The 24,024-nt window shown below is 42.0% G+C and overlaps 1 protein-coding gene across 1 annotated transcript in view; it reads left to right on the top strand.

Annotated features, from left to right (window-relative positions):
* Positions 1-324: 324 nt before the first annotated feature.
* Positions 325-24,024, top strand: part of LRP5 (LDL receptor related protein 5) — a 121,956-nt gene continuing 98,256 nt past the window's right edge. Inside the window, exon 1 of the mRNA XM_081843583.1 lies at positions 325-555. Coding sequence (XP_081699709.1) covers positions 333-555 — 223 coding nt within the window. The 5' untranslated portion in view covers positions 325-332. The remainder of the gene's footprint in view (positions 556-24,024) is intronic.

A 24,024-nucleotide genomic window follows, 5' to 3' on the forward strand; every position in this document is an offset into this window, starting at 1 on the left:
CTACTTACTACCTGGACGGCTCAAGGTCGCACCCTAAACCCGGGTTGCCGTTTGCGGGTCCTCTTCCCGCCCTCCGCCCGGTGGGTGGTGACTTCTTGCTCGCCTAGGAGTAAGACCTGGCGAAGGGCGAGCCGGCCACCTGGCGCTCCTTCGCCGAGCAGGCGAGCCAGCAACAGGCGAGAGGAGCGGCGGCGCGCGGTTGTCCCACGCCGGGGAAAGGGGCGGGGCGGTCCCTTGGCTTCCGCTCGGCTCGTCCTGGGGCTGGAGGGAAGCGGGAGGCTCCCAGCCCCCTCACCCCCTCTCCTTCCCAGAGCGGCGGCAGCAGCGCCTCGATGAGGAGGCGGCGGCGGAGGAGGAGGAGGTGGGGAATCCGGAGAGCGCCTCCCTCCCCGTCTGCCGAGCGCGGCGCACTCGGAGCATGGAGCCCGCCTGAGCCACTCGGCGGGCAGCAGCTGCTGCGGCACAACATGGAGGCGGCAGCGCCGCCGCCGCGGCTGCTGCTCCTGTCCCTGCTGGCCGCCGTGGTGCTTCGGGGCAGCTTGGGCGCCGTCGGGGGTAAGTTTCGGGGCGGGGCGGGGGCTCCGGCGGGCGGCAAGCTGCCTTTCCCGGGCTCGGGGAGAGCGGGGAAGCCTTTTGTTGTGCAGACGGAAACTTCTCCGCGCAACTCGAGAAGTGGGACTTGGTGGGAATGGAGGAGGCTGGCATGGGACGGAGGCGGCGGCAGGGAGGAAAAGCAGCAGCCCAGGCGCGGAGGGCGGAAAAAACGAGGTGGGGGGGGGGATCGAGGAGGCTCGGGGCCGTGAGGACCTTGGGGCCAGTGTCAGCAAGAGGCGCAGCGGGGTCTCTGCGAGGGCGACCCGTACCAGATCGGGCAAGAAAAAAGGACGGAAAGCTGCTTCGTTGTGGCTCCCCCCCCCAACAAGTTCTCATTTAAAGAAGGAGGGCGCTTGCGTGACCTCCTCATCCCCCAGCACCAAAAAATAAATGTAGGGGTTTTTTTCTGGTGTGTGTGTGTGGGGGGTGAGCCTTCCTTTTTCCTGCTGGCCAGGAAAGGATTCCCGTCGCCTTTTGCGTGCTGCTGGGCTTTCGAGCTCAACCTTGTGCCTCGAGAGCGAGACAAAAGTCTCCCCCCTCCCCGTTCCCAGCGCTTTGCGGCCCTCAGACGCAGTGATTTCCCTGGAGTTTGGAGGAGCTGGTGTCGGGTGTCGATCACAGGCAGAATCAAACTTTTGGCATCAGCGTTGGGAGTGGGGGTTGGGGGGAGCAGATCTTCTTTCCTTTTATTTTAAAGTTGTAAAGGGGAGGGTATGGGGGAGAAACGAAGGGAGGGAGGGAGGGAGAGAGAGAGAGAAAGACTTGCTTGACTTGTGAAACTTAACACTTGGCAAAACAGACTTCTGAGAAGAGTTTGTCTGTCTGGGGGTTTACACAGACTTTAGCTACAGTGAACATTTGTTCCCTTGACTGCTCGGAGCATTCAGACAATCACGTCCATTTCCATATCAATTAGCACTCGTTTTAAACTTTTGGAGGGAATCACGCTTTTCTTCTGCTTCTTCCTTAAACTTCTGTGCACATTCGTGTGTGTGTGTTTAAATTCTGACTGGAAACTTTCTGCATTCATACGTGATATATGGAGATTAAGAAGGGTGGTGGTGATGGTTGTAGCTGTATTTTCCCTATGGCTTCTTCTATTGGGCTGGAAAAGTGTCTTTGCTTCTGCATTTGATAAGCTTCAGTCCCATGTAGTGCACAAAGCAAATGTGGACTTATTTGTCCTATTTGAGAACATTTGTTCTGTTCTTGCCGAAAATCCCACGGTGCTTAATGTCTGAATACCAGTATGGTGCTAATACTTAGAAAGTGATCCTGGGGTTGCCACCAAAAAGGGAGTTCTGAGCTGTGCTTTTCTGCTCCTTTCTGTCATTGCCTACAGGAAAGTTCCAGTTTGCACGCAGGGAGCCTCGTGCAGTAGCCTGGTCTGCTTGTTGTCTGCAGTAGCAGTCAGCAAACTGAAGTTTTGATGCACTAATGAATGTTAATTGTTGTAATTTCCCAAGTAGTTGAAGAAATATAGTAGTGTGGCTAACAGTCAGTAGAGCACCCCCTCAGGGTAATTCGTATTAGGCCACCCACTTCTCTTGCAGTAGTTACCAAGAACTATCATTTAATATGGAAGCTCTGACTAAAATTCCTCCACAGCCGCTGTGTTCTGTTTGTGCATGGTTTTAACTATAGAGCATGTTTGTGAAAAGGTTTCTGCACCTCTGATAATTGAATCTCTTTCTGATAAAATATTTTAGGAGAATCTTGGTGTCATTGATCCACTAGTTTGTTGCAGTGATGAGGTAACCTCATAGCTATTGTGGTCTTTTTAAATTTTTCCAGGAGCTCAGTTCTCTGAGGAATGGTGTTGTTTTATTTAGTAAGGCTTCTGTTTAAAATCTTGTGTGGGGCAAACTGAGGCCAAAATAACCCCAAAGAGGGGCTGTTCTCTGATAAATTTTAAAGGAATATGAACACAGCCACCATGTATCTTTGTTAAATGAACTCTGTGTACTTAAGGTGGCCTGCAGCTTAGGGTGAAAAGGGGCAGCTGCTGTATACCTGTTAGTTTGGGCAACGTTTGTTTGTAACAGCACATCCAATAGAAAAGATGTGTTTAATTTACTTTGGTAGGGATTCAGCTAATGTTTATTCTCTAACCAAATAAAGGATTTCCGTAACATTAAAACCATAACCGATAAAATTTTAAATAACTATAAACGGTGGGTTATATCCAATGTTACTTGTACACAAATTTAAAATAATTGCAGTCAATGGGTGATAACTAATATTAGTCATACTGGGGGGTCCAATCCATTGAAATTTTTTAATCCATTGATTTTACTGGGTCTGCTCTTCAGTATGTTTAATGTTGGATATCATTTAGTGGCTGGCATTTAGCAGAGCTGTGTTAAGTGGTAGAGTCTAGGATATTTAAGCCGCACCTTTCCATTTAAATAAAAAAGCATTGGTGTTATCATTTCGTCTATTAAGAGTGTTTTGCATAAGGGATCCTATATTCTAGTATACCTGTGAACTTTTTTGTCACTTTGTTTTTTCAAAATTGACTATATCTAATTTCTACTTACAATAGTATATTTTTGCCTTTTTCTGGGCAGCTGTTGGTTGAGCTTGTTTGTGGTTACTTATCAGAGAGTGTGTCCAGAGACAAGTTTGTTATGCATCCCATTTGAACTTTTAGCACACAAAAGCAGTGTATAAGGGTCTCTGGGTAAGATAGTACTGTTAACTCTGCAATATCCCATTATTCATTTTGTGGTGCTCACACTAGTCTCTGTTAGCTGTGTTGACCATCAAGAGAGCAGTGAGAAATAAAAATATTTATTCTTTCTTGTCTCCCCCCCTACTATTCCCCCTGCACTCCCCAATATCTGAAATCCTGGAAGCAGAAATGCTGATATAGTGCTCTAGACCCCCAAATTATTGCCATTTGAACTGCCCAGAAGTGCATTGCACACTTACTGTGTGGGCCTCCTAAAGTTAAGAAAATAAGCGATGGGAGGGGACCTGGTGGATTTTCTAGTGTTATTGGACCTCAGTTCCATCAGATTCATTCAGTATGGTCTGTTGCCAGGGGCAATGGGAATTGCAGTCCAGCAACATCTGAAGGGCCACAGGTTCTTTCTCCACATGAGCCCCAAATGCTATTCTCTTGTTCTTATTTCCTATTCTGTCACTGGCATATAACATGCATTGCCAGAAACGTTCATTTCTCCTCTAGGCACACATTAAATTGGACTGCTGCTGCTTGAGTATAGGTAGTATGTGCAGTGAAATGCATAGTCTGTTGCTTGTTTTCCTAATACACATTAAAGCGGGAGGGCAGTGTTCAACTTAAATAAATTTTTTTGGAAAGCTCACATACTATTCAGAATGTTAGGTTAATGTTCCATTTAGTTTTCTCAAGATGAATGTTCTTGGAAAGTTGCAGCTGCCACACTGCATTTGTTTACATCAAGGCAATAGCAATCATGATTTAAATTACGAAGGAAATAAATTTATTTAAATTTAGGGATATTAGATCAGGTTAGGATTCAGGTAGGTAGCCATGTTGGTCTGACACAGTCGAGATATATATTCTCCAGTAGCATCTTAGAGACTAAGTTTGTTCTGGATATAAGTTTTCGTGTGCATGGATGGTATCTGAAGAAGTGTTCATGCACACGAAAGCTTATACCCAGAACAAACTTAGTTGGTTTCTAAGGTGCTACTGGACATTAAAAATATAGATAGATAGATAGATAGATAGACAGACAGACAGATCAGGTTATGGTTGTAGATGGCCCACAAGTGAAAAGCAGTCTTGTGGTACTTTATGTGACAACTTTTTAGGATTCTGGTCATTTCAGTTTTGAAAGTGTACTATGCTTTTTAGCTATATGTGTTTGAGAATTCAAACTGATTTCCAAGTGTGAAAAGAATATGTTAATGAGAAAGCAAGTAGAAAATGGTTCCAGGTTTTGTTATTTCTAAAGCAGATTTCAAGATTGATCAGTTGCCAACACACAACTTCTTAAATGTGCACTTAACAGTTGATGGATGTGAAATTCTAAATACAGTAGGCATATTTCTGAAGCAAGCGATTTTAACTTCAGTCCTCTAGTTTATGAAATGAGCTGTTGAAGGTTGTAGTCATCTGCTTGTTTTGCTTTTTTAAAAACTATTGGGATTAGAAAAACGTGTGAAATTACCTCACAACTCTGCTTAAAAACTGCTTGACCTTGGGATTTCCATAGAACTTAAGTTGAGGCAGGGGTTGCCAACCCTTTTTGGTCTGTGGGCACATTTGCAATTTTGAGGGAGTGCTGTTGGCTTCTGACATATAGAAAGAAAATGCACATAAATATGAAAACACTTTGCTTTTCCATGGGGTTTGGGTAAAAGTTGCATGCAGTAGAATTAAAACAGATCCCTTTGAATTGTTTTTGGGCTAAAGTAGTGCTGGAAAGCAGCAGGTTGTGATTCCTATGGTTAGTCTATGGAGAAAAATGTGATCTGTAATGTATGGAAAACATGTAAAAATTTCATGCAGTTTCAAAAAGTCTGTTTTACTGGATCTGATGTATGCACAGTCAATCATCTTATGCATTCTACAGCCTTTCTTTCTTTCTTTCTTTCTTTCTTTCTTTCTTTCTTTCTTTCTTTCTTTCCACCAATCTCCTAGATTTACTTATCCTTATCTCCGTCATTCTGGTCACCCTGTAGGTATTGTGAACATTGAAAAGCTCACAGAAGTGAAAGAGGAAATAGCATCATTCTTCAAACTTCCTCTTTTAGCTCTATGTACTTTTGAATCATAGAATTGTGGAGTTGGAAGGGACCCCTAGAGTCATCTAGTCCAACCCTGTGCGATGCAGGAAACTTAGCACGCGGTTCCACATACAATCATACCAGACCTGCTTAGCTTTGCAAATGTGCTAGCAGTTATATTGCTGCACCACCTTTGCCACATCATGATGGTGGTGGCTGAGAGGCTTCATGCTGGTCAGGGGAGTCCCCCCCCCCAAGAACTGTGGGAACATATTATGTCAAAGCCTCTGTGTTAATGCCACATGTGCTGTCTGCTTGCCTGAACAATTTCTCCAGCTGTTCTTACCTTCACGGAAACTTGGTGCATATATGAACTGCGGCCTGAGCACTGTCTTAAATTCCTGGAAATTGGATTCAGCATGTTCATCTGACTTGCACTGAAGGCTCCATGGGGCTGAAGCACTCTGGAAATTTGACCATCCGGACAGTGCCACCCACCCTTAATTTGGACAACTGCTCTGGAAGGATATCAAGGTTGATGGTATCAAAAACCACTGAGAGGTCAGGGAGAATTAACAAGGAGACCTTTTTCCTGTCTCTCTCCCAAGTCCACTGGCTCATTGAGGAAAAAGCCAGTGAAATATTGTACATGTGTCTAGTGTGTCTAGGGAACCAAACTATGCTGTACCATCATAAGCATTTTCCTCTTCTTTGTTAAGAAGACAATGTTGAATTTCAGACTTTGGTAAATACAACTTGAATGGGATATTGAAGTCTGAAGTTTGACTTTGTCCAACATATTGGTAAAATAAAACTCAAATTTCATGGAAACTTTTATTTTGTGCCTCATATTTCCTAAGTTGACTTTAGTCTTTACATATGGACTGTATTAGTGATGTTGCCTAGTAAGAGCTTCTCGGGTTTTTAAAGATTGCTCTCTTTCCCTCATTTTCTCTTTGCATTACATGTTTGGCTGTCTTGGTGCTGTAAAAGAAAACAACCAGTCCTTGATTTTTAATGTATATTTTAGTATGTAATGAATGACAAATTCAGAGGTGCATATGAGCTGTATTTTTCTTCTGCACGGGATGAGTGGGTGTTACGAAACACAAAAGGAAGATGGGCATGAACATTAGCAATGAGTCCTGATTACTGGGTTGTTTGCTGCAGAGTAGGATCAGTTGACAGAATTAGTTTTTTGACATATATGTAATGAAATGATAGTGGCAGGTGTGACTCTTGGGGTCACTCATGCCCCATTCCTGCTCCCTGCACAGACTCAGTTGAAGTACAGTGGTGCCTCGCAAGACGAAAAGAATCCGTTCCGCGATTCTCTTCGTCTAGCGGTTTTTTTTGTCTTGCGAAGCAAGCCCATTGACAGCTTAGCGGATTAGCGTTATTAGCGGTCTAGCGGCTTTTAGCGATCAGCTGTTAAGCGGCTTATCAGCGGAACAGCTGATAAGCGGCTTAGCGGCTTAGGAAAGGGGGAGGAAAAGCAAAAAAAAAACCGCGGGAACTCGCAAGATTTTTTCATCTTGCGAAGCAACCCCATAGAGAAATTCGTCTAGCGAAGCGCCTCCAAAACGGAAAACCCTTTCGTCTAGCGGGTTTTCCGTCTTGCGAGGCGTTCGTCTTGCGGGGCACCACTGTATAGCACTTAACTGCACCCGGGATCTCCCTGAACTATCACAGGTTCAGAGGAATATGAGAGGATATTGATGCACCCAAACTGGCACTCTCTTACACCGGACTTGAAAATAACATCTGATCAAGCCCTATGAATATTTAGAAGATGCAAATAAGTCAAACATATGAACTAGGTCTCTCTACGGCAGGGGTCAGGAACTTTTTTCATCCGTAGGCTGGTCCACTGTCCCTCAGACATTGTGGGCGGCCGGACTATATTTTGAAAATATATATGAATGAATTCCTATGCCCCATAAATAACCCAGAGATGCATTTTAAATAAAAGCACACCTTCTACTCATGTAAAAACACCAGGCAGGCCCCACAAATAGCCCAGAGATGCATTTTAAATAAAAGGACACATTCTACTCATGTAAAAACACGCTGATTCCCAGACCGTCCCCGCGCCGGATTGAGAAGGCGATTGGGCCGCATCCGGCCCCTGGGCCTTAGGTTGCCTACCCCTGCCCTACAGCATTGGTATTAGCAGTAAAACATTGTGTTAGTTTTCTCCTAACCCCAGGGGTGAAGCTTCTCAAGCCTGGGAGCTGAAATTGGCCAAGTACCTCTGATCCTTGGAGCCTAGGCTACTCCTTTCTTCCCAAGCTCATCCCTCACCAGCCCTGTACCCTCCTCAAGTTGTTTGTCTAGTTTAGGCATGTCCAAAGTCCATTTCGGGGGCCTAATCTGGCCTGCCGGTCAGTTTAATTCAGTTTAATTTCCTGGGGTAAAAAACCTCAATAACTTCAATCCTAAAAAAAGGCCAACAACTTTGGTAGGCTCTCTGGTCGGCCCTCATGGCCCTTCATTTAATCAAATCTGGCCCTCTGAAAAAAGTTTGGACACCCCTGGTCTAGTTGAAGAGTGAACTGTGATAATGGCCCTTGCTTGTCCTGAATGGAGGATGGAAGGGTGTGTGGATACGTCACTCATTTTGCATGGCTAGAATATACTCCATTGTTACAAAGCTTTTGCCTCAGGCCTTGTCTATGCAGTCCCTGGAAGGTTGTCCTTGACAGAATGTGACCCTCAGGTTTCCCCACCCTGTCCTAAAGCTTGATTCCTCCTTAACTGTGTCTTCAGAGTTCCCAATACTTCTCCATTTATAGTTGCCAAATATGTGGAGCATTATAAAGACCTGTATAAAATGCAAATCATATAAAGCTGCACATATTTCATGTCTGAATTTCTTAAATCTATAGCTTTCAGGGCTTCTATCTCTTTTAATGTTTTACATAAAGTAAAATATTACAGAATTTGCACTCCGAAAGACGTTCAAATAGAGGACATTGTCAGGATCCATTCTAGAATAATATAGTCTGCTGCTTGATAACTTGAAACAGTGGCTTGCTGATCCTGGCTTGTTAAGGAGCAGCAAACCATGATCCCAGGTCTGGAAGGAACCTGAAGCCAAGGCTCCACACTTTGCTTATCCTGCTTGTGCAAACTAGGAGAAGCAAACTAGGAGTGATCAGACTCATTCCTGATAAGATACAACAAACCAGAAAGTCTGGCTTATTGTTGCATGTGGATGTGGCCACCCTTTGGACCACAAACCGTGAGTTAAAAGTGCTGGTGCTGTTTTGCTGAACACTTGTGCAAGCACAAGGCTTGTAGTGCTGTGCCTCGATGTATGGAGAGTGTGAGAGACAATGAGTAAGGAAGATACAGGCTTTAACATATAATCTCAGCTGGGCCATAAAGACAGGGAATTGGAGAACCTCCCTTGATTTGGGGTCCCCTTTCTCACCCTGTGCTCTTCTGTTAGGCTGGAACCAGCTTTCCATAGGTGTAAGAGGCATTTTGCAAGCAGAAGACACTTTGGATACAAGCCAGTGTTCTGCGGTATTTAAAGGCTTACTGGTTTCTTATGGCATGACCTTGAATCAACAAGAGCTGTCCTCATCAGATACATGACATATACACCCCATGCGGGTTGAGGTACAGTGGAGGAAAACCGTCTTTCCAATCCACTTCATGTCTTGAATGAAGAAGCCTCTTGACTATGAAAGCTCATACCACAATAAGTGTTAGTCTGTAAGGTGCATCTGGATCTAGTTAGCTTAGCTGCATAAAATGAGATTTAAATGGAGTAGAGGAAATAGATCCCAAATTGTAGTGGATTACTAATAAGTCGGACTTGAATCACTTGAAAGCTGCCCCATGTGACTTCTAGAATTCACACTGTCTGTCTGTTCTGTTCCACACCCATGCCTGCCCCCCTCCCCCATTTCCTAAACTTTTTCTCATGGGAACTGTGAGACTTCACCATGGTAGATGGGACTGCTACTTGGCAATCTGGTGTACATTCCTTAATTTGTATTTGCAGCAGATTTGAATACTGCATAAGGTTTAAACTGAACATGTATTTCTAGTTTAAAGCTGTGGTCATTTAATGCAGTAAGTGAGAATCTTCTTTTGGATTTGTTACTTATGAGTAACTGGACTCGCAGTGGGATCCATATTCTCTTCCTCATGCGTGTCATCCTTTAACTGAAAGAAAAGTTGTGTGATTGTACAAAACCAACCAACAGTTAAAGCATTTACAGAAGGTAACTCTGGAATTTGCACTCCTTTCCAAGAGATGTTCAGCCAATTGGGAGAATAAATTTTTTGATGTAGCTTTGAAATAGAATTAGTTGCAGATGACCAATACTTTGTTTGCCAGCAGCTAATGATCTGGAATTGAAGACTGCTTTGTGGAGCATCTGATGCCGTGCCTGCCCTGCCCTCGCCTTCTAAAACCATCTCCTTGATGTCTGTTTCTTTATCACCCTCCAGAACAGGAGTGGCCAGCCTGTGGCTCCCTCCATATGTTTCTGGATTTACCAACTCTCCTCATCTGGCCATGCTACTGGCCATACTGCCTGGAGCTGATGGGAGTTGTAGTCAAGCAACAACTCAGAGGGTCACAGTTTAGACACCCCTACTCTAGAGTCATGTGACTAGAATACAGCAAGTGTAATACTGACAACTAGCTGTGCTGCTGGTCCTATCAAACTGCCTATGAAAGTTCACAGGAAGGGTTGGGATATGCTTAAAGAGATGGTGGCGGAAGTGGGGCTGTTCTGCCTTGGATTCCCATTGCTTCAGGCATGACCAAACCTCGCCCTCCAGCTGTTTTGGGACTACAATTCCCATCATCCCTGACCACTGGTCCTGTTAGCTAGGGATTATGGGAGTTGCAGTCCCAAAACAGCTGGAGTTTGGCCATGCCTGCTTTAGCCTCTTCTACACTGGATAGTGTACCTGCCACATTAGCTCTTATACTTCTCTCTTCCTTGCAAGTGAGGAGGTACATGCCCTAAAGGTTTTAGGTAGATAAGTGGATAAAGTTTGGAATCTAGATGGGCAATGAACTTCCCCTTGTCTCTAGTTTCTGAGGCAGGCATTGATTTTGCCGCCTCCACTGTCTTATTCGGATTATTCCTTCTTGTATCATCCTGTTTTAATTGAAAGAGTATTGGAGGCTACTCAGTTCTCACTCTGCCTAGCCCTATGGTAGGTCTTGTGTCTTGAGTCCAATGTAGTTTTTTTTTTTTGCCCTTGCTATTCCTTGACCAAAATGTTTATTTAAGAGTGTGTGTGTTCCCATGGAGAAATGGCTCATATGATACTATTGGTGAATATGAATTGACCTGTGGTGGGACAGTAGAGTGTGGTGGAATCCCAGGAACTAGCTTTTTAATACATGTACATTTGGGAAGGAAAGGGGGTAATGTCCGTCTCATTATTTTATGGCACACTTTAGCATCCTCTGCTATTTTATGTACACCTGGCAGGTGTTCTCTTTTTAGGGACATAGCAATACAGTGAGTTTCCAAAGACTGGGGGGGGGGGTAATATCAATCAGCATTGACCTCTGAATATTGATAATTCTGATGAATCTGCGAGGCAGGTATTTTGGAAATGTGTCAGAAAATATGCATATAATTTCCTAATCATGTTTACATGACTGTTAGCATTCAGCAGTGCACCTCTGTGTTTTTTTATTTGCCAAATATCTGGGATTGTTAACGTTTCAATCGTTGGTTTTGGAAACACCGTTTTAACACAGATTAATTAGTGATATACAGCCATCCAGTGACAGATTGGTGTTACGGCTCTGAAAGCAAATGAATGCTGTCATCTGAACGTTGTGTTTAAAAAGGTTATTGGCCAACCACACACTGCACTGTTTGGGGTGCCCACAAGGGCTCAGATAATTTACGCTTCCTAATTTTATCAGAACCTACCAAGTATTGACAGTCAGAGAAGCAGCAACACTCCCACACACCACTGCAGTAGCTGTAATTTATGTTCCTTTCAATATGTTTTAAAATCTCCAATAAAGTAGTTAAAATTCTTCCAAAACTTGGGTGCTATTGCCTGACTGGAAGGTTTTCCTGATCTGTGATGATGCCCTTACCTGCCTGGATGAAGAATTAAGAGAGGGGTGTGTGCGCGCACATATAGAAACCTCTGCCTTCTGTGCGCTTGAAATGTAGCTTACTGTAGAAAGGCAAGAATTGCATCTTTCTCTCTGCCCATTTTCCCCTCCGCCCCCTTGTTCCTGGGAGGTTGTCTATGAGGGAATGCAGCCCTGGAGCTGAATAAGGTTCCCTGGCTTAGGATGTGACCTGCTTTCTCTGTTACACTGAACTGTAAGAGGAGTGACCCCGAGGCCCTTACTGGAGTTTTCGTTTTATTCCATGAAAGCTTTTACTTAAGACTCAAAGCAATAACTAGCAATCAAGGCGTCAAAAGTGTTTGCTCACCATTGCCACACTAACTATGTAAATATAACATATAAGCCCTTTAAAGGAAACAATGTAATGTTGCAATCAGTGTATTAGGATACCACATTCTTCAAATGATTTATACTTAAAGGTTGTCTCCAGGGCTTTTTTTCAGCTGGAGCTCAGCTCCAGCACCTCTCAGGTGGGTGCCATTGCCATTCTAAGAGAACAAGGGAGAAGTTCATGGTGAGCTCTAGCACCTCCATCCCTCCCTCCCTCCCTCCCTTTCTTTCTTTCTTTCTTTCTTTCTTTCTTTCTTTCTTTCATCTATCTATAATTTTTAAATAGTTTTCCAATATACCTCCAATAATAGCAAAATTACAACAATAACTATTAATTCCCAAATTATACAGTTATCGAAATGCCAACCAACTTCCAATTAATACATTTTAGTTAAAGTGGCTCCCCGCAGGGTGGTTTGGGTGCATTTCCAATCTTATATCACTGCGTTCCATAATCTTAAATAATGTCAGTAACATTTCAGTTGTAATAATAATCTCTTAGTCAACAGCTACATAATTAATGATTTCCATTTGTGATGTTACAATATATAAATTTATAAAGTTTAATGGTGGTGTAGGAGGGTTTTTGCCAGACGAAGTGTTTTTGCATTCAGTGCCTCCCTGCCTTCCACATTTCATGCCAGAGCAAGAGCCAGGTATCGAGATGAACTGTGAGTGAAGCCCATTCCCCCATTCTTGGGGGGGGGGGGATTTGCAAGGATGAGTTACCCTCTGTCATCCTTGTTTTTCGTTTGCTGATGATCCCCTGCTGTCATGGGGGCTGCCTCCATTAAGGCAAGCCGGGACCAGAAGCCTCTGGCACCTCTTTCTAGAAAAATAGCACTGGTTGTCTCCCAAGTAAAACAGAAATCCAGTTGAATGCTGTGTATACATGTTATGAATACAAAATGGTGTGTGGGGTGTGTGTGTGTGTGTGTGTTTAAACCCGCACAATTAATTCAATAATTGGGAGATAAGGGAAACTTTAAAAGATATGGGAACTGGATATTGGCACACAAATCCTTCCCAAGGATTGGAATAACATTTGGGAATCACGGCCCTTAAAATTTGTTTCCATGTTTTTTAAAGGGAAAAATTTTAAAAATTATTATACAGATGTTATCACACTCCTTTTCAAATGTCAAAAATATTTTATTCTATATCACCTAATTGTTGGAGGGGTTGCAGTAAACTTAGTACATTTTATCATTTATGGTCGGAATGTCAGTTAGTGCAAGATTTTTGGAATTTGATAGAAATGTTAAATATTACTAAAGAAACTATTGTTTGTTGTCCAAAATTAATGCTACTGAATATTTTTTATGATACCAGTGTAAATATATTGGAAAAAGGGGGGTGTCTTATATACGATCTTGGCAGCACACAAAGTTATTGCAACTGAATGTAAAACGGCCCAGGATCTTACACTGGATACTTACTACTGCTCACTCTGGAATATAACTATAATGAAGGAAATCATGCATAATTTGAGATTTTGACAAGGACTAGAACCTCCAGATTCTTTTTATGTGATTTGTCATTCCTTTATGACACGTACAGCTGAACAATCATTTTCAAGACAACCCTTGTCACAAGCCTGGCATATCTGGAACTATACTTTGTGGTCTGATAAAGTTGATAGTCGTTACTTGGGCTTTGTTATTTTAACTCATGCAGCTACTCATGCATATATTTCATAGTTTTTTAATCTTAATTCTTGTCTGTTGTTATATTAAGAAGGAATAATACTAACAAAAGCTTGACAAAAAAAAGTAAGTGGCAGATAGGAAAAAGGGAGGATCATAAGTGGTGCGTTGTAGGCTCTGTTTTGTATTAACAGTGGGTAACCATTCTATTTAATATCACTGCTGAAGTTGGACAGTGGAGTATTTTAATATTCTAAGGGTGGACAGAGCTTCAAGTACTTCATGAACGAGAGAAACCTACAAGGCGTGAGAGCAGATACCAAATGTTTGCGAAGGACATGTCTGTAATTCCTGTAGAACTGTGTTACCGAATACACATAGAGTTCGACATGGGTGGGTGTGTGGTTACATTTAAGCAATGGGTTTCCCTGCATGTGCAGAGCCAGCTCACTTGTCTATTCCATGCCCTTTTTAGCTGTTCAAATCTGTTGTGAGCCTGGTAGTGGTTGTGGTTCTGGGGAGTGGTTGTAATTCTGTTAATTAAAATAACCACTGAGACAACCTGAGGGCAAACCTGTTAAACAGCATTAATAGATGTGAGAAGGCCGCAGACACCCTAAGCGGTCCTCAGACCCATCTCCCACTTCCTTAATGATCTGTTCCTGAATACCCTGCTTAGCCTGTTTTGAGAGAGGCTTGGAAGCCCCAGCAAACAGAAACCTCTTCATATAGAGGACAAGCTGACCACTTTAAGTTAAGGGAATTACACTCTATCTCTTAAGGCTGCAACCCTAACAACACTTACTTGGGAGTAAGCCGCATTGAATTCATGAGCAGGCATGGTTCGTATTGTGTTGTGATTGTAGTCATTGAGTTTTTAAACCTAGAGAGTGGAATTCAGTGCCGTGCTATTACAAATATTCCCTCTGCACAAGCATTGCAGCTTGTCCCCACCCTAGCCACCCACCCGGCACTGCTGTTGGAATTCTTCTGAGGCCCGCACAGGCCAATTTTGGGGTGCAGGGAGAGGACGGGGGAACCCCATTGTGCAAGCAAAAGGCATGCATAGGGCTTCAACTGATGGAGTACATTAGGTGACTGCAGCCCAGAATACATACACATACAAAGAGAGAGAGAGACTTCTTTTTTTTGCATTACTTGATTTTTCTCCCTTTGTCTAACCATTCTTAACAAAACTGTTCAGAAACAGAGGCACAAGTCTAGTTGCCTGTGAGTTCATTTTATTTTATTTTGCAAGATGCTCTTGGAGGATGACGTCTGGTTTACTAGCAGTTTCTTTATAGTGGTTTTGCATGGGAGATGGGGAGGGTATGTTGGGGAATATTTTTAGGAGCAAGAAAGAGTTGCAGTACAATAGTTTTTTACTTGTTTGCTTCACAAACAGTTTTGCAGAGAAGAATAGGTAGTTTGTGCCTGTCAGCTTTCAGCCATAGTGACTTTCCCCCCTTCTCTCCTTTTTTTCCTATCAAGTTGCTTGATAATGAAAAGGAAACAGCAAGGGAAGAGCACCAGTGTGATAGGGCTTCACTGCTCGCCCAGCATTACCTTATAAAAACTAGTCTTGCAAATAGTTACTAGAGGCAGTTGTGGCCAGATGGGTGGCAACTGAAAAACTTTCACTGCTTCCCTCCTCCCTGGATTTTACCATGATTCCTTGGCTTGTGTGCTTATTCCAGTGTACCATTTGGCTCTCTACATTACTGCAATGTAGACATATGCTAACTTGCTTCTCTTTTTGTTACAACATCATTTTCCATGGTTTTCATGCTAAAAGAACAGCCTTTGTTTTAGTAATTATCATAGTTTGACTCTCCCTGGAGATGTGTGGATTTTATTTGGTTTCCAATCATTCTTCAGATTTCTGACAGGAATCGAGTACTGATGGGTTACAACTGTATCATCTTCTTAAAACAAGAATTACACATTATAATTCAGAGGAGGAGGAAAGCAAGAGTAGAGGAGGATTTGACTTTTTCAAACCACAAGTGAAAGACACGGGATTCAGTTTGCAGGATTTGCTCAGTTCAGATGCAATGACCAAACCATGGTTTACCCGTTGGGAAGGAAACAGGCACTGTGCTCAAGCATTCCATCCTCCTCTTGTGCACCTCAATTCCCTCTTTTACTTTCTGTCTTGTGGTGGCAATAGATCTCTGTGAATCCTGAACTGTGCAGATTATGTGGTTGCCACTAAACACAGATTGCTTCCAAACTGGAATTGGAAGCCAGTTTGATTAAGACACCACAGTAAACCATTTAGGAAAAAGGATTTGTTGTGTGTGTATCTAAAGGGGAAAAGGAGAGCATGAACCTGTAGCATGTTTCTGATGGCTAAACCATGATTGAATTCAACTACCGACACACCTAACCTGGTCCTGTTATTGTACTACATCATCTGCATCATAATATAGATAAAATAAGGTGCACACTACAGACACTTCAAATGATGCAAAACGTTAAACAAGCAACTAGATGCCATTCCCCTCAAGACGAAGTTTATATTCTAGTCTCTCAGACTACCTTTCCCCACTTTCCATCCTGAAATCAAATTTTCAAAGGATAATTTTTTTATTTGGCATACAAGGATTTTATTCAAACTTTGGAAACAGAGACGTGATATAACATGGGAAAAACCCAAAATTTATCGTGCTTAGCTATGCATCTCTTCACATTTTTCTCATGATGTTTTCAGATTATTTTCTGATCTGAAAATCTCATGAGAGGTGGCCTTTCTTAAGAGATTTGCTGTGTTTCCTGACTTCTCTCTGTGAACAGAAATATTACGGAATCAAGCTCTGGCCAAAACTGGAGTGAGGAAAGAGAAAAGGCATGTATAAAAATATGGATTTTTAAAGTAAACCATCTCTGGTATCATCATATGGGCTGCTTATGAAACGCACACAGACACTTGAGGCTGTCTTCACATGATGGGTGGGGTTTCCTCTTCCATTTCACATGAGTTTGATTTTAAACTAGGTTAAGGCGTGCTTTTTTGCTTTTGTCAGCTTAGCTTGAATTTGTAAATGACTTGCCATATCTATAGCGCCTGTGTGAAATAGTTAATGCTCTATAATGCTAACAGGCAAGAAGAGTTGTTGTTTTTAATTGTAATTGGCTCAGTTTGCATAGGAACAAGTTCAAGTCATTTCTTATTTTAAAATGTTCCAGGTACCATAAATATGCAAGGGAAAGTATTCCCTGGACTCATATTTAATTTTTTAGGTGGGGTTTTTTAAAAAAAATGTGTGAGAGTTGTTATGGTTTGGACAGCAACTTAGCCGATTTCTAAGACTTTGTGGTAGGGAGGGTATTAAATGATGGTTTAGTTATAATGGAAAATTTGACTTACAAAAACATTACAGGACGTCAGTAAATAAAACCTTTCACAAAGGTATGCTTGTTTCTGATCAGTTTCTAGTTCCAGATGTTGGTTCTGCTGACTCCAAAAACTTGACTAGGTTTCAGGAAAGTTGGAAAGATACATTGCCTTTACCATCTGTACTGAATATACCATGCACATACTTGGAAGAGAAATTAATCTGAAATATGGAGCAATGCTCAGAAATCTACCCAGGCCAGAAATAATTAATCTGCAGAGTTTCATAGCAGCTAACACAACACCTTTTTCTTATTTCTTATTCTTGTTTCATAAGAATCCTTGGGCATGGCATGTGTTAGAATAGTTGATACTTAAAATGTCTTTCATGTTTTAATTTAAACATTGTTGGACATTGGAGGGGGTGCAATTGCATTATGTTTGAAGGTATATATTTTTTAAAAACCCAAGTTCTTAAATTTTCTTTTCGGGCTCAACACTTTAATGATGTTCAGGGTGGGGGGAGAGGATCTGGTGGAAAGGGATTGTTCAAATGGTAACAATGGTATGAATAACAGCATGAGTTGTGTGTGTCAGCCCTTCTTTCCAAATGTCTTTCAAGTTTCTCTTTATTGGAGATGCTTCTGCATTAGCCAGGAGCACTGATTAAGGTCAATTCATTCCTTATGGCATCGCTTCTCAGGGGTCAGGATTGCTTTGTATTTCTGGAACTACATGAAGGGAGATTCTAAATTTCCTTTTGTATTGTTGTTCAGAAATCTGAAATGCTGCTTTCAGTGCTACAGAGACTGTGACTGTGGGGTTTCTGAGACGGTCTTCCTTGAAACTACATGTGGCATGATTTCAGCATGTTTCTTTTGTATAGCACCAAATTGTTCATTAGAGATGAACGTAACCAGAATTGGAAATAAAAGTACATAAGGATAGGCATTACCAAGCCTTCTCTTCTCTCCCCCTCCTCATCCTTTCATTCTGTCAGCACTTGTATGCACTGCAGGCTGTCATTGTGATCCAGATAATCTCTGCTTTTATTAACATAAAACCTAGCCCTTGTGGCTTTAATGGGAAGTTTGAAAAGTCCTGTAGCGGTGTATCCTGGAGGCACAGACACTAAAAACTTATTTTCAGGTTGTCTGATTTCTGAGCCTGTTTTGCTGAGATGCCAAGCTATTATTTCTTTAAAAAATAATAAATTGAGAACACCCCTGAACAACCAGGAATTGTCTCCTTAAAAATGAGAGATTTTGAAAGTGAGAAAATCCATACTTGGGTGAAAAAAAATTGCTGTTGGCATGTGAAAGTTTTCTTGCTTTAAAACAACTAAACTATTTTGTTCTTTTTATTTTTATTTTATTTGGGAAGAAAATACACTGCCAACATTAATAAAAACTATCATGATGATAAAGTGCATAAAATCAACAATACAATTATATCCCTAAAACAAATGCAAAATGCATCACAAATCAGTAGGGATTTTGAAGGTGGTAGTTCTGTTTTCTTCGCAGTATCAATTTGGGGGATGCTCAGTTGCCATTCGTCGCCTTTTGGGCGTACTATCATTGATTGCAATTGCCGTAAAGGGGAGAGGGACTGCACCCCCTGGATTTTAAATCACATGGGGAGCCTGTGTGCATGCAACAGGGCTCCTATTTCAGCCCTTTCAACCACCCTCATGTAGGCAGGGCCAGCAAGCATGTGGACAGGAGACCCAGTGAATATGGCACTGCTCTCCTCCTGATGAGATTTTAATTACATGAGGGGAGCATGCCTGCAATCTGTGCATCTGAATTCAGAAACTGCACAAGAGATGCATAAAGTGAAGCATACTTGTCAGCCTATGGCCTTCAACTTATTATTCATAATATTTTAATGAAGCGTAGATAGGTCTGGCTCCCCAGTATGCAAGAAAATTTGCTCATGTTTTCACCAAACAAATCCCAAAAGAAACCTGATCATCATGATGTGTATAGTCAAGAACCTATAGAGCCAAGAATTGAACTCTGCTGTTATGAGTTGTGGGTATATGAATAGTGGGTGCCAAGGTTTGGGGGTGCCAGATTCCCCTAAATTCTTGATAGGTAATAGAATTTAAATCAAGCCTCCTGAATGCTGGATCGAGCAGGAATTCAGTTGCTGGAATAGCCAGGCCCGCCTGATAATGGCCTGCTAAGTATGAGTTGTTAACTTAACAAAGGCAAGGTGATGAGCCATTAAGAAAGTGGGAGCTCTATGTCAGACACAAAGGGGTGGAGCCCCACCCGTGAGCTCTGAGTTAATGGGCAGAGACAAAAGACTTGAGGGGTGTTCTAGGGAAACAGTCTGTTTCCACTCTGTTAAATGGAGCAAGCTGGAGCAGAGAGGCAGAGGGCCATGGCTGATTTCTGCTGGCATCCAAGGCTGTGGCCATGGAAGAAGCAAGAGCCTCTTGGAGTGTAATGCTTTGAGCACCTCCATCATAGGCTCAGGTCGGAGCAGCATGTAACATCTGCCATAGATTTCAGTGTTGACTGGAGTCTGCCCTGTTGTCATGGCAAGAAAGATGACCCCACTTTTAGTCCAAAACATTTGCCATGCTTGGTGAATACTACGTATTGTTTTTGCTTTCCCCACACTCTTATCAGATTGTCTTATAATAAAGAGCAAGGCATACATGATGTAATGTAGCAGCTAAGAAGGTAAGCTGGGAATTGTCTAGTTCTCAGATTTTGCCTCCACCTTGAACTAGGAGGCCTTAGGCAAGTCATTGTTTCTCAGTTTCATCTCTTTCCCCAGCCTCCAGTCTGGCAGTATGAGGATGATGGTGATGTACTGCCATGTCATGCTTATAACTGGAGTACAGGTCATGGGGCCTTTTGGCCTAATTTCCTGTGGACTGGAGCACCATCTGACTCTCTAGAAACTGTGAACCCACTTTCTTAATCACAAAGACTGGTGCTGGCTCAGGAGGAAGAATGGGAAAGGAAAAGAGAGATGACCATAGATCACAGAGATGACCATACAGGTGATCTCTCAAATATAGGAATAAGGAAGGCAAGGGTGACCAGGACCTTTAGGAATTGACTAAACAGATTGGCAGTAAATTGTAGAATAAATTGTGAAGTTGTAGCCACTGTATGGACTTTTAAAGTAAAAAAGGCACAGAAATGGCAGCAACACTCTTCTCGTGGATTCCTTTTGTGGAGGAAGCATTTTTGGATAATATGCTTATGAAGGACAATTGTCTGGAATTACGCTGTTTTTTGGAATATTGCCGCTCCCTCCTCACAACCTACCTTCCTTTCTCTTTCTTGCCTTGATCTTTTTTCCTTTCTTCTTGATTGTTCTTGTTACTGCTTTTCGGGTATTAGATAATGAACATTTAAAATGAAGCTGTTGTTGAATTGTGCATAGGACAACTGCCAACCTGGTACCTTCCAGATGTCTGGGACTATAACTCTTCTAATCCCGGCCAGCATGGTGATACTGTCTGGGACTGACGGAATTTCTAGTCCAAAACATCTGGAAGGCAACAGTTTGGTGAAGACTGGTGTAGGGGTGTAGAGTGGGTTTGGTATTGAAACTTTGCTACCTGACTTGTGCTTGTATGCTTAATTGCAGCTGGACTTTGTTCCCTTCTTTTTGTTTTGAACAAATTTAAACCTTTTTAATTTCTCAGAGGCTATATCTGTGGCTCCTTTTTTCTTTGTAAAGGACAGGAACCAAAACTCTGCTACAAGTAACTTCCTCTAAACATTCATATCTGAAACTGGAGCCTCTGGGCATGTCTGTAACTTTTCCAGAAAGGTTTTTTGTTTTGAGATTTACCAAAAAGGGAAGTGAAATTTAGGATAGAAAACTTTATTCAGAAAGTGGTTTGTTAGCTGTCTTAACTTTTGTGCTTTGGTAATTTTAAATACAGAGGCATGCCAGAGCCCCTCTGGGCAATGAAAAACCAAGTCTACATGGTAATCATGTTTCCTATTCCTACTGAGCTCCCACCGTGTACTTGGAAAATAGGTTAGTATGACAAATGCTGTTCTGTCACCTACTAGGGTTTTGATATATAGGTGCCAGTGTAATGGAACTCCTCAGAACTGGGTGTAGACTAAGCAGAAGAGAGAGAAAGTTTGTTTCCTTCAGTTTATCAATATGCACTACAAATAAGATGAGGGACTTTGATGGGTTTCCATAGAAATAGTTTGCATGTGAACTTCTTTGGTTGTTAATGTCAGCATGAACTAATGACTGGAATTGGTTGCCTGGATACTTGTGCTGACGTTGTGTTGAGTCCTAGAAGTGGAATTTTGGTGACGTCGTGGAATGTTTACAAGCATCCTTAGCACTCAGGTGCACATATTGCAAGAGAAAGATGAACTAACAGTAAATTTAGACATGAGTAAAAACTCATGTCTTAAGGCAGTGGATGGAGCAGTGTGCTGGTTGAGGTGAGGGTGGAAGAACAGGAGTAGATGTTGGGACTGTCAGGGTGGCTGGCTGAGTGACAAGAGAATCTAGTGAAGTTGGTGAGCCCAAGCAGGCAGTGTATCTGAGGGCATAGCATTGGAGAGGGCAGTGGATGGAGAAAATGAACGAGCAAGAGAGGTGTGTGAGATGAGCATAGGCACAGAAGGGGACTATGGACCATGAGCGAAGTGGTCAGCAAGGCTCCAGTGTCGCTATGGGTGACATTTCTGTGCGCACTTCTGTGTGCTACAAGAATATAATAAAACTGAGAAAGCTTTTTAATTGCTTTATATTTTCAGAATGCACCTTTGTCCACTTGACTAGAGAATGTGGTTTTTTGTTGTTTTGGACAATGTCTTTTTGACATTAGTCTCTCCAGGGAAATAAAAGTAACTTTGTCCAAATGAAATAGTATATAATCAGAGTGCTATATTTCGTTGTAAATAATAATGTTAGCAGTAACAAACTGTAGGTTGCCAAGTAAAACCAAGATTCTGAAATAAATCTCTCTGGTTTCTGAAACCCTGTAATTATTGCAAAAAACTTAACTTACACAGTACAGAAAATGTATCTTTTACAAGAGCCCTTAAAATGTGCAATTCTTGCCTGTGCAAAACAAACCCAAGACTAGCTGCCCAAATTTTATAACACTCGACAGGGTGATGCTTGCTTCTAAAGTTGGGGGTGGGGGTGAATTTTGTGATTTTTAAAATTATTATTGATACACAGTAATCAAGGGAAATGTGTTTTGGGTTACTTTTAAATTATGGAAAACTTCTGGTGGCACAGAAAGAGATGTATTTATAGAGCCAACTTTTTTCAAACAACATGCCCCTTCTTTATACAAAATCTTGCTTCAATTCTGGGTCCTGACTTTTGCATTGTGGGAAGGGCGAGGTTATTTTCTTGTTTTGGTTTAATCATTTACTTGGGTTTTATCTTGTATTTTATTCTGTGAACTGCCCTGAAATCTTTTGACGACGGGTGGTATATATTATTATTATAAAATTGCAAAAGCACCTCATAAGAAGACAGACTGTAAGCCCCTCCCCCATGAAGTGACTAGTATTGATTTACTATTATTTTTTCATGAATGCTTATGGGCTTGTTTCCTCCATTTTTATAGCCATTATTAAATATTGTGTGTGAAATATTCCCCCCCCCCAAGTCTGTAGTGCTTCAAGTTGCTGCTGGAGAAAATTCAAAAAGTTTTCCCCATCAACTCCCCTGTTGACACAAAAGACATTGGATTGTATCCAGTGAAGTATTGCACTCACAATAATGTATTTCCATCCCTACACTGGAACTTGCTTTCCCCCTCTCCTTCTCCATGTGTCTGCCCCCCCCCCATCTGCTTTGGTGTTTCCCAAATCTTCCAAAGCAGGTTTGGGGAGTACTGCTCCGACAGGAAGGTAAACGGCGTTTCCGTGCGCTGCTCTGGTTCACCAGAAGTGGCTTAGTCATGCTGGCCACATGACCCAGAAACTGCAGACAAACGCCGGCTCCCTTGGCCAATAAAGTGAGATGAGCGCCGCAACCCCAGAATCGTCTGTGACTGGACCTGACGGTCAGGGGTACCTTTACCTTTTAGGAGAGGAGAAGGGACGTGGGTGGCGCTGTGGTCTAAACCACTGAGCCTCTTGTGCTTGCCGATCAGAAGATTGGCAGTTCGAATCCCCAGGACGGGGTGAGCTCCCGTTGCTCGGTCCCAGCTCCTGCCAACCTAGCAGTTTGAAAGCACAAAGTGCAAGTAGATAAATAGGTACCTTTACCTTTACCTTTTTAGGAGAGGAGAGGCAGGGGATGTTCCATTGTGCAAGAAGAAATTGTTAAATGTGTGCAGTGACTTAAGTTGGGTAAATGTTAGGGGATTTTTCTTTTTTCATGGGATCACACACCGAACTATGCAGCTCTTCATAGGCAGTCTAAACTGAGTAACAATTCGGGGGGGGGGGAATAGTTTCCCACTTTTCTGATAAATTTGCTTCTAGAAATTCTGCCTTGGTGCTGAACTTACCAAGCTCCTTTTTGAGTTAAGTTTCTTTAATAGAGGTTCAGACTGTCTTCCTGTCTTTGCTATACTGTAGTATGATAACCCAAAACAATGCTTGGCATACATAAGACTGTCACTAAAAATAATTCATATTTTGAGATGGAGGCATGGATGAAATTGCTCTACAGGAGGTTGTATATAATAACCAGCTTAAAGTATAGGCTGTTGCAGTTTAAAGAAGGGGTGAAAACCAGACTCTGACATCTGTTGTAGCTCTGTGCATAAATGATTCTTAAAATAAATTTTAATTTTCTCTTTCTCCAAATTTCAAACATTGTGGACAACATGCAGAATAAAAAAGTGAAATGAAACTGCCTTGATTGATAGCTGAGATGTTTTGAGTTTTTTCCACAAAATTTGTGAATAGAAAAGATGGTGAAATGGAGAAGACATTGTGGGTTTTTATTGTTTGGTGTGTTTTTTAATGCCAAGGAAATGTACTGTATTTCCACCCCCTGCTTGTGAACTGAATGTAGGACACTTCTCCCTCTTTTCTTTTGTCAATGTAGCAGTGTGCATTTCTATAGTAACTTATGCTATAAGATCTAAAAAGTATTTTACAGTCAATAAAGCATTACCAGTGGCAGTAGATTAAACCCATTGCATATTGTGTTTCTAGCCATAATACAACAATGAACTTTGCAGATTCAAAATAGATGACACAGAATAGGGAAAACATAATTTTAAGAAAAAGTTGTAGCCTTTGACAATTCCTAATACCATTTGGAAACTACAACACAAG

Source organism: Podarcis erhardii, assembly GCF_964252035.2.
Source record: "Podarcis erhardii genome assembly, chromosome: 1".
In the NCBI taxonomy this organism is placed as follows: Eukaryota; Metazoa; Chordata; class Lepidosauria; order Squamata; family Lacertidae; genus Podarcis; species Podarcis erhardii.